Source organism: Bidens hawaiensis, unplaced genomic scaffold, assembly GCF_021521415.1.
Source record: "Bidens hawaiensis isolate Kalapana, Puna unplaced genomic scaffold, B.hawaiensis_p1.1 tig00033031_1, whole genome shotgun sequence".
Classification (NCBI taxonomy): Eukaryota; Viridiplantae; Streptophyta; class Magnoliopsida; order Asterales; family Asteraceae; genus Bidens; species Bidens hawaiensis.
The window spans coordinates 81,253-93,445 of NW_027495646.1; the positions used below are offsets into that span (position 1 = coordinate 81,253).

At 33.6% G+C, this 12,193-nt stretch overlaps 1 protein-coding gene across 1 annotated transcript; it reads left to right on the plus strand.

Annotated features, from left to right (window-relative positions):
* The first annotated feature begins 10,112 nt into the window (after positions 1-10,112).
* LOC143584343 (uncharacterized) lies at positions 10,113-10,820 on the plus strand. Its single transcript, XM_077066422.1, has one exon. The coding sequence runs from the start codon at positions 10,113-10,115 to the stop codon at positions 10,818-10,820; it is 708 nt and encodes a 235-aa protein (XP_076922537.1).
* Positions 10,821-12,193: the final 1,373 nt, after the last annotated feature.

Here is a 12,193-nt window from a genome sequence, read left to right on the forward strand (position 1 = left end):
TTTCTTAAGGTCAGCTAACTATAGTCTTTCATTTTAACTTGTTCATCTAATATTACTAACACTTGAATATGGTGGTACAACATATATATAATACACACCCCTTGTTTCCTTTATTTGTTACTTCACCGACTCCGGTTGGTTAAGTTTCGAATGTCATAAGGCAAGGCTTCATGGAAGACTTCGTGTTCTTGATATATATACACACACACATAACTTATTATACATATCACTTATGACTAACTTCTAACCCTTTTAGTTTGTTCATCTTATTTACAAGTTCATGGTGTGGGTTTGTATAAGACTAACCTCGGTTTAACCGAAACTAGTCCAAACCGGAAACCGAACTTTTGTTTACTAGTTTTGTTAAAATAGTTGTTTAAACATGTTTATTGCTAGATTTGAGTTTCAAAAATCATTTTTATAAGTTCTTTGATATTAAGCATATGGAATCCATCTATGAACTCGTTGGGAGATGGAAACCCAACTAAACCAAAACTTTTGCTTAAAAGACTTGTAGTTAACTTTTTAGTTGTAAAATTTAAGTTTTCTTCATTTATAAACCAATATACAAGTTCTATGATATTTGGGCATGTAGAAACCATCTACGAACTATTTGTGAGATGGAGACCAAACCAAACCGAACTATACCAACTTTTACTCGCTTAAGACACACAAGTGTGTTTTTAGCTATCAAGACTTGTATATTTCTTTAAAAATAATTTACAAACTGATTTTAATTATTTTCTTAAGTACTTGGAATTGTTGGATCCAACTTGATCTCATCACATAGTTTGGACCGACAAAACCGAACACTCGCTTAACGTGCGTTGTTAGTTCTAAACAATAGATCTACATACTTGGTTAAGTGTTAGTATATTTTAATGAGTTATCTCATAACAATTAATATGTTGGAAAGTTGACTTTGGGTTTGACCATTTGTCAAGACCCGAATCGACAACCCGAACACTCGTTAAAAACCCGTTTTAGTATCTTTGTTCCAAAGGAACTTGCATTTTAGCATTTTTACCACCTTATTACTTAACATTGGTTAAGTAAATATTAAGGTTAGATACTTTAACCCGGTTTCGAGCAAACTTACATTTTTAAAGGATTGTTATTATAAATTCTTAAATAGTTACATTTAAAACCTTGAACTTTAATTGTTTACTTTTTGCAACAATTATTTTATTTAAAGATCTTCAAGACAACCATTCTAAATCCAATATTTTATTGTCATTTAGGCCTTGCTCGTTAAACTTTATCCATCCGGTTATTCATCTTTTACCGATCAAGTTTTATACTTGAACTTGAGTAATTTCATACCCCGTTTTCTATCTTTTGTTTTGGGGTGACATTTCATACTTATTCAAATCAAATGCTTTATACTTGAGTCTTAAACCACAAACTTTGTTGTATACTTTACTTGAATAATTGCTCGATTTGGTGTTCTATGCTTATATGCCTATGTGTTTATCGCTTTCGGTTAGTGGAATCTATAAATCCTAGACTACTTGGCATCCCCTTGTAGCAAGGTGTCGTTAACGTAACGCAATTAACGATATTCTATTAAATCCTAGACTACTTGGCAATCCCTTGTAGCTAGGTGGCGCTAACGTAATTCTATTAGCGATTGTCAATTTATCCAAGTTTATAGCTATTATTTATGGTTTTGTATACCAATTTTGTGGCTTTTCATACTATATATCTATTGTTCAAACTTATGAATTGCTCACCAACCTTTGTGTTGACAACTTTATTTTATGAAATTTTACAGGTTTGCATCTAGGTTGATTATGGAGTTCGGTGAAGAAAATGACACAAATACCGTTAGGATATTAGCAAAAATAAACAATATTTGATTTGCTATATTTTGCTATATTTTGTTGTATTTGAATTATGAATATTTGGTTATGTGACATTTTCGATGTTGTGAAATGAAATGAGTTTGTTAAATATTGTCGCTTTAAATAGTGTCATGCGCTTATGGGCAATCGTTACACCTCGGCATGTTCCGCCGCCTTTGGTCGGGGTGTGACACGCGTGGGGTGATCTTGACAAGCAAGAGGGCGAAAAGGGTCCTGAATGGACCGAGTTTATTGTCAGGTACGATATTGAACCCGAATCGGAGCAGGTGATAACCGGGTTTGACACCGGGTTCGTAGACCGACATGATATCGGTGAGTTGGTTCGTATAAAAAACGGAAGTGAGTCGTTAAGTTCGGAAGGTGGAAGCCCACCTGTAAGCCCGGCTAGGCCCGACACTGGCCTAAACGAAGAACCGTTACAAGTTATCCAACCGCGTCGAACTACTCGAAAGACGGTTTTACCCAAGAAATTTAGCGACTTTCTGGTTGAAGGTATACCGACACCCGCCGAGCAAGACCCAACAACCGACGAGGTAAATCTCCTATTATTATTCTATGATGAACCGGTAAATTTTCGAGAAGCGAATAATGAAAAGGCATTGGAGAAAAGCAATGGAAGTGGAGATCGAGTCGATTGAAGAAACAATACATGGCGGTTAGTCGAAGCACCACCCAAAGTAAAACCGATAGGTTTAAAGTGGGTCTATAAAATCAAAAGAGATGAAGCCGGGAAAATAACCAACTACAAGGCCAGACTAGTAGCTAAGGGGTATGTTCAGAAATATGGGATCGATTTCGAAGAGGTGTTCGCACCAGTGGCGAGAATCGAAACCGTTCGACTTTTACTCGCGTTAGCCGCAAACCGAGGTTGGGAAGTTCATCACTTGGATGTAAAATACGCGTTTCTTCATGGTGATTTGAAAGAAGAGGTGTACGTGTTTCAACCGGATGGGTTCATTAAGAAAGGTAAGGAAAGAAAAGTGTACAAGTTGGCTAAAGCTTTATATGGTCTACGCCAAGCGCCAAGGGCGTGGAATACTAACCTTGACGGGTCGTTAAAGGAACTCGGTTTCACTCGATGTAAACAAGAACAAGCTGTTTACAAAAGGTGTCCCGGTCAAAGGCTACTACTCGTTGGAGTTTACGTTGATGATTTGATAGTCACAGGTACAAGTGTGCAAGAAATTGCAAATTTCAAAAGACAAATGGAGTCAAGGTTCGAGATGAGTGACCTCGGGTTGTTGCATTACTATCTCGGGATCGAAGTGAAGCAAAGCGATCGTGGGATAACGTTAAAGCAAAGTGGTTATGCAACGAAGATCCTAAAAGAAGCAAGTCTTTGGGAGTGCAACTCGACTCAATTTCCTATGGAACCGGGCTTAAAATTGTCTAAAGAAGATGAGAATCCGAAGGTAGATCCGACCGGTTATAGAAAGATAATCGGAAGCTTGCGGTATTTAACTCATACGAGACCTGATTTGAGCTACTCGGTTGGTTATGCAAGTCAGTTCATGCAATCACCAACTCAAGCTCATGCTCAAGCGGTTAAATATATTCTTCGATATCTAAGAGGTTCACTAGACTTTGGTATTACTTACTCGAGAGGCGGAAACAGCATGTTGCACGGGTATAGTGATAGTAGTCATGCGGTGGATATGGATGATGGTCGGAGCACCTCAGGTCTAATTTTCTACTACGTTACATCACCGATATCATGGGTTTCTCAGAAACAAGGAACGGTGGCGTTATCATCATGTGAGGCTGAATTTATGGTAGCTACATTGGCTGCATGTCAAGCCTTATGGCTTCGGGGTTTGTTGTCAGAGATGACTGGAGAAAAGGAGGAGATCGTGACGTTGAAGGTGGATAATTCATCGGCTATTGCCTTGATGAAGAACCCGGTTTTTCACGGGAGAAATCAACACACGGTACCATTTCATTCGGGAGTGCATTGAGAGATAACAAATCAAGGTGAAGCATGTCAGTGGAGATTTACAAAGAGCAGGCATCCTTACAAAAGCGTTGCCACGGTTGAAGTTTAATGAGATGCGAAGCTTCATCGGTGTCACAAGATTAGGGGGGTGATTGTTAGTGTAATCTTGCGTAAGTGCGGGGACCTAGTTGTCGTACTTACAAACCTAGGGGGTTATTGAGTTAGTTTTCCTTCTATTCTTGTCTAACAAATAATTGTATGGTTATAAATAGGGGTTATTTGTAATCAAGTAATCACAACAACAACACCTTATCAATCAATACAATAAAGGTTTAGACTTGAAATCTTATTGTCTTCATAATCAATCCATAACGACATGTGCCATGCTTAAACCAAGAATAAACAAGCCCGAACAGTATAAATTTTGAAATCTTTTATCAAATATAAGTTTTATAAAATAATTTTTTTCAAAAATAGCCATTTTAATACAATTTAATTTTTATTTAGTTATTTTCGTTCTTGAAATTAGCATTTAACTACTCTACTAACAAATAAATGGTAATGAATGATTTTAGAGATTTAGTTGGTTTCAAGTTGGTAATGATTAATGTAAAAGTGACAAATGACAAAACATTATAAGTTTTTATTAGAGAGCATATACACACACACGTATTATCATTTATCAGCTTACTCGCGCCTTTGAAAAAAATGGCCTACAAAGAAAACAAACAACAAACGAAACTCGTATTATTATAATCATATTATCATCATTAGATAGTTAAATGCATTTTGATGTTTAGGATATTCTAAAATGATGCTTAATTAATCTTACTTAAATATTCTTGATAGACTAATAAAGTCATAAACTAGCTGTAACGCTCTTTAATATTAGTAAGGACCATTATTATCAGTGTTGTTAATACGTGATAGACTGATAAGAGAGAATATTAGGTAGCATGCGCAACTCTCTGATATGGTATATACATAGTACATTATTAGTACATACACTAAGAATTTTTGGATTGGATTTGTTTGTTTCAATGTGGACAAGAGTAAATATGGACACATATGATAGCAATGACGGGTTCAGAATTTTTTTTCCAAGTGAGTTTACTGTTTGGGTATGTTTGAATGTTCGAGCCATTTAAGGTTTATTATATAACTAACGGTCTAATTCAATTAACAAAGTTCAACATAATTCATTCAGACATTCCAATTCTAATTTTAACAAATATACCAAAAAAAAAAATAAAAAAAATTGAATCAAAGCATCCCATATACATGAAATACAAGCTTATCATGAAGGGCTGAATGATTAAGGGGAGGCGGAGAGCAGCAGGGCAGAGGCAGTTTCTAGGCGGTGGTGGTTGTGTTATGTGTTAAGGGTTGCTGGAGTTGGAGTAACGATGGTGGTTGTGTTATTCATCAAGTCAAAATAATCAGATCATAAAAGAAATCAACAATTTCACATTTAAGCCAAATAAACATATTTCCGCCTTTAGAGACAAAAGATTATAAGTAAATGAGACGGAAACTTAGCTTGGCCTCAGTTTATGATGATACCGGGAAAACCCAGCGGTCCTTTTGCATCATCATCAGAGGTGCAATCAGAGCACAAAATTTAGTGGTATCCTTTGAACTCGTACATGTGTATGTAGATTGTAGATCCGCCCCTGGATGATAGACGCTACAAATTGTTAAAAAACTAATTTCAGAAAACATATTCGAATAGTTAAGCCATCATATACAAATTAAATTTTTTTTTATAAAAATACATAAAATTAATAAAAACTATTAATCTTATTATATTATTAATCAACTATTTATTTTATTATAACAAAAATAACCATAGATCAGTCATATTTTCTAATTATATTTACAATACCCACTAAGTAAATGCTTATATTGGAAATGCCAAGAATTTGTAGTTCGGGCGGGAGGGGGTACGTTTATGATGATAAAATTGACGTTGAATTCAAAACCGACTTATTATTTCTCTTTTTATAAAACCGGTTATGAAGGAAACGTTTGGAGGCCAAATAGATCGTGAAGATTTGTTTTGAGGCCACATATGTCATTAAAACGTGTTTAAATGAGACACTTCTGAAAATTTTAATTTTTTAGAGTAAATGTGAAACTGAGATAAAAACACATTTTATGAATTCTTCCGTCGCTTTTCCTTCTCGATAATTTGGTCCATACAAACCCGAGTAAAAAATATATAATTCAAAATTATGTCACATCACCGATTTTCTGGTCGGCTTATCTTGAACTTACTTAATTATGTCTATGAAATTTATTATCATATATATAATTGATAATTCTATTTACATAAACTATGCAAGTGAGTCATTAGGTCATGTGTAGTGGAGGGGTTACAATTGAGAGTGAACTGTGACACGTGGTGCTCAGTCAACATAGAGTGAAAATTTGTTTTTGAGGGTGTAATGGTGTAGGGACTACAAGTTGGGTCCACAGTGTCTTTTTTATTATTTTCTTTATAATTAAACTAATTAAAAAATCAATTTATTTAAATAATTAAATAAAAATGCATTAAAATTAAAAAGAAATACACAAAATTTAAAAAACATAACTAATAATGCATTAAAATTAAAAAAAAAATACATGACTAAAAATATCAAAAAACATAACTAAATAACATACTAATATCCATAATATTTGCGCATTTTTTCAATTCGTTGTCGTTGCAATAATGCGGCCTCTTCGTGTAACTCGGCCGCTTTGAAGGATTCGTATTTTTCACTCAATTCCAGCAATTCCAACATTTGGTCAATCTTTTCGTGTTTTTGTTGGTTTCTTTCATGACATCGTTGAGTTCCTCGACACGTTTTTTTTTGTTTTTTTGATGATTTTCCTCATGGTAGCGGCGACTTCCATGAGTGTCGGTTGGTTCGGGTTGTTTGTAGGATTCATTTGCTAAATTTTTAGCCCTTCCTCGCCCCATTTCGCCCCCAACCCTCGTCCACTACGTTTGACCTTACTTGGTTTAATTATTAAATTGAGCAAGGAGACAGTATGATGCTATGCCCTACCATATAAAAACCTGCATCCAAACAAAAAACACAAAACATTTGTTCTAGGTGCAACCTGTTACCTGTTAAGTCAAATGGTTTTGAGAGAGAAAACCGTACCAAAACTTTTAAAGCATTTTCATATTTGTTACACACACGTATAATCTTTATATCATCTGTGACGTTATATTGCTCTTATTGATCAAACGCATTGTTTATTTATCATTTTATTAAATAAACCCGGTTAACAAAATAATCCATTAAGTATCTATCTATAATCTATATAAACGAAAACATAAAAATCTTATGTGTCCCGATGTGGTCGCTCCCCCTTTTTTTGGAGTCACCAGATTTGCTTGATTTGTAAATGGAGGTTTCTCATGCATTTAACCCGTATTCATGGGTATGGGTCTTACCAAATCCAGATATTCCTTAAAACGGTTATAACATCTCATAAAATTAAAAATTATTCTCACCAAATTATGATGTAAAAATCCTATAAAATAGGATATGCTAAAATTAATATCTTATTTATTTTAAAAAAGATATATATCATTTAAATTAAAAAAACCAATTTTATAGTAAAAAAAATAAACGGGTTTTGGTTCTCATCAAACCATAAGTATATTATTAATTTTTATAAATAAATGAGTTTTGGGTCTCATAAAAACTATATAGCTTTTAAATCGGGTTATAACATTTCATTTATTAATGAAACAATTTATCACCAAACCATAAGTATATTATTAACTTTTATACAACAAAAAAATATAAATCAAAAAATAAATAAATATTAGAACAAATAATATAAAACAACCCCCGTAATACGAGGGATAAAAACTAGTGTATAAATAAAGGTGTAAATGAGTCCGGTATATTATTATATATAATAAATGACAACTTTAGTGTTCCAAGGATTCTCAATTTGGTCGATGAAATTTTGTTTTTTGTTTGTTTTTTTGCTTCCAGTACCATAATGAATATAACGTAAACCGATTGAATGGCAATTTTCTTTCCTCTATTTTGTTTTAGTTCCGGTACCGTAACACACGGAAACCAACTGAATTTGCATAAGCTCACTACATTTTGTTTTAGTTTCAGTATCGTAACAAACATAACGAAAACCGACCGAATGCTGAATTGTTTTGTTTTAGTTATGATACGTAACAAACGTGACTGAGACCAACTGAATTTGCGTTGATTCACCGTCTCAACGCTCGACTTTTACCGACCGACAAACCTCATTGGGCCACCTCAATTTTTATATATATTTTTTATTTTAGTTCCAATACATAACGCACGTAACCAAATTTGAGTTCACTTGCCGCCTTAACATCCGTGACGGACACCACTTGAGTTTTTAACATCGTTTGGGTTTTACCGAAGTGGCGCCGGTTGAGTTACTAGTTATTAATAATTGTAATTAGAATCTGTACAAGATAATGTTTTATATACTTAGCCCATATAAGTATTATAGTACCTTTAACCTTATCTAACTACCTTAATAGTACCCCTAAAGTTTTTTTTTATCAAATTTAATCGTCACCTTCCAACATCTGCTTATATATACACCTTCTGCCTTAACCATCTATTTATCCATTAATTCTCACTTAATCTTAATCAACAATATTAATCATGTTAATCATCTTTAATCAACTCATGTCTTCTTCTCTCCTCCCCCTTTTCATTTTAGTGTTGGAAATATTTATATGGCTTTTGATCATTTAACATTTATATGGACTAAATGTGTAGCCTCATAATTATGGTATCTAATTTGATGGGAGTTAATACCATAAGGGGTTAATATGTAAATATGGTGGTTAAAAAGATTGTTGAGTCGTTGCCCTAATTAACTGTCACAATAGAACGATCATCATTCATTCGATCACTGACAAAATTCTCTAACACTATAACTCAATCCATCTTAATTGAAGGGCAATTAGACTCTTAATCAAGATCATCTTCATCAAACACCCAAAGGAATGAATCTTCTCAATCAAGTAAGTTTTACAACCCATTATTAGTGGTAGATTAATTTGGGACTTGTATAATTGATATCATATATTGAAATTGATTCAACATGTGGTATTAGAGCCATGTTAATTGATAAATTTCATCATGTTCTATCGATTTTATGATTAGCACTTTTGTAATACACACTTTCTGATATACGAAATTGGCCGTTCATATAATCGAATTAATAGTATGGTGCAAATAAAACAGAGTTGAAAATTCTAATGTGCATACATGAATTATATTATATTATGTTCGCAATATGGATGAACTGCACAAAATTTCATGCGCCCAAGTTAACAATCTTGATTTTTAAATTGTGGTTTATCCACAAAATTAAACTTTCACTTTAATAACTATCCAAATTGTTTCCATCAATTTTTTTTTCCGAATGAGAAATTAAAATAAATTGCATCAGATATCATTAATTTGTATGCAAACAATTTGAAGCAATGTCTATTATTTGGATGAATGCATAATTTACATTGGATAAATATATATGAATTATGATATCTATTATTATGTTGACTAATAATTGATGTTATTTCCAAACATTTTCATTCGGATGAAAATATATATAGTCAACAATTGTATTTGGTCATTTGGATAAACTTTTGCTTTAAAAAAAAATAAAATAAAAGTAATTAATTTTGATGAATAACAAGATCATGCAGATGATAAGTTTCATTTTAAGTTTAATCTTATTATGATTCATCCGAATTTACATGTTACTGTTTATATCGTTTACATCTTAAATGGCTTGCACTTTAATAGATTTAAGTAATCAAACCAACGGAAGATTATTCAAGTCAATATTAGTACTAATATTAAGTCACTAAATATACATCATCTAAATTGTTATTCCATGAATCCAACGTGAATTGGTTTAATAATTTAGATAGTGGAAATAAACATATTTGTTTCATTATACCCAACGGTGTTTTAAAATAAATATGTTTAAGAAATTATTTAATATAACATTTTATGTTCAATTGTTAACTGAACCAACGAGATGTTAATAGTTGAACATGATATGTGTAATTTTACCTATTATTTGGTGTTAGTAATAGGTCATTATTTTATATCTGATATGTTTTATTTTGTATCATAATTATGTTGTGTATAGTCATAACTGAGCATAATATTTATACTTTACATGCAACAGCATCTACTTTACGATCAGGTTCCGGTTATTTGCACGGAATAGAACCATTGAACGGAAATAACTTTGGTACTTGGATAGAACAAGTTAAGTTGGCCTTGGGATTTATGGACCTTGATTATTCTTTAAGGCATGACGCTCCTCCTCCTCTTGCCGATAATTCAACGGTAGAACAAAGGAAAATTCATGATTGGTGGGAGCGTTCTAACAGAATGTCACTTATGGTAATCAAGAATTCAATCTCTCCTACCATTAGAGGAGCCATCCCTGATTCGGAAAATGCTAAGGCTTACTTAGACTTGGTTGAGGATCAATTCAAAGGTACCTCAAAAACTAATGCTGGTATCTTAATCCTTAGAATGTTAACTACCAAGTACAACGGGACTAGTGGGGTGCGTGAGCATATCATGATGATGAATGACATGGCTAATCAATTGAAAACTCTAGACATGGAAATCACTGAAGGTTTCTTAGTTCACTTCATTATGACATCTCTTCCTTCTCAGTTTGATCTTTTTAAGATTAACTATAATACTCAAAAGGAGAAATGGAAGATGAGCGAATTGATTTCCATGTGCGTTCAGGAAGAAGAACGCTTAAAGCTAGAAAAGCATGATGTTGCTCACCTAACCACTTTTGACTCCAAGAAGAAAAAGAGCACATTCAAAGGAAAGGGTGAAATGGGAAATAAGTCAAAACCCAAAAAGTTCTCTACACCTGGAGCAAGTACTAACATAGCTAAAGGCACTCCTAAATGTCGTTTCTGTCATAAGAAAGGGCATTATCAAAGGGACTGTTCAAAGTTTATGGAATGACTAGAGAAAAAAGGTATTGCCCTAAATCTTATGATTCATGAATCATTTAATGTTAATGTTCCTTGTAATACATGGTGGTTTGACTCTGGTTCCACTGTACATATTTCTAATTCTTTACAGGGATTCCGTACAATAAGGAAGCTGGCAAGAAACCAACGGACGGTTAAAGTGGGAAATGGATTGGTTTCCGAAGTGGAAGGCGTGGGGACTCTTTCTTTTAAATTTACCTGAAACTTTATATGTACCAACTATTACTAGAAACTTAATTTCTGTTCCTAAACAAGATCGTGACGGATATGTATTTACATTAGGAAATGGTAAATGTATTATAAGTTTCAATTCCCGCAATGTTGGTTATGGTCTATTGGAATATGGTGATCTTTATAAATTACGTCTAGATTATAATTTTTCGGAATCCCTATTGTCTTATAATGTAGAAGAAAACTTCGTATGTAAAAAGAGGAAAAGAATTACAGAGACTTCATCTAAATTGTGGCACCAAAGATTAGGCCATATTTCACGAGAAAGAATAAATCGAATGAAGTACTACCAAAACTAGACTTTTTCGATTTTGAAGAAAAATGTGTTAAGTGTATTAAAGGAAAAATGACCAAGAAAATTAAGAAAGGTTCCACTAGAAGCACAGGATTACTTGATTATATCCATACCGACATATGTGGTCCTTTTCTTACGGGTATTGGAGGGCATAAGTCGTTTATTACTTTTATTGATGATTAATCGCGTTACATGTACTTGTATTTAATCCATGAAAAATCTGAAAGTTTAGAAACTTTTAAAGCCTTTAAGGCTGAAGTTGAGAATCAACTAGACCGGAAGTTGTACGATCAGACAGGGGTGGAGAATACTATGGCCGACACACCGATGTTGGACAAATCCCAGGGCCTTTCCATGAATTTTGTAAGAATCATGGTATAATAAATCACTATACCATGCCCGGGACTGCTCTACAAAATGGTGTGGCTGAAAGGCGTAATCGTACTCTTATGGATATGGTACGTAGTATGTTGGCTAATTGTGATCTCCCTTTATTTCTTTGGACTGAAGCATTAAAAACAACCGTCCACATCCTTAATCGAGTTCCCTCTAAGTCTGTCCCTAAGACTCCATTTGAACTATGGACGGGAAGGAAACCTAATTTAAATTATTTTAAAGTATGGGGATGTCCGGCTGAAGCTAAACTATATAATCCACATTCCACTAAATTAGATATGAAAACTGTTAGCTGCTCTTTTATTGGATATCCCGAACGTTCAAAAGGATACCAATTTATGTCCTTCTCATTCTACTAGAATTGTTGAAACTAGACATGCTGAATTTCTTGAGTTTACAAATTTGAGTGGGAGTGACGGTGG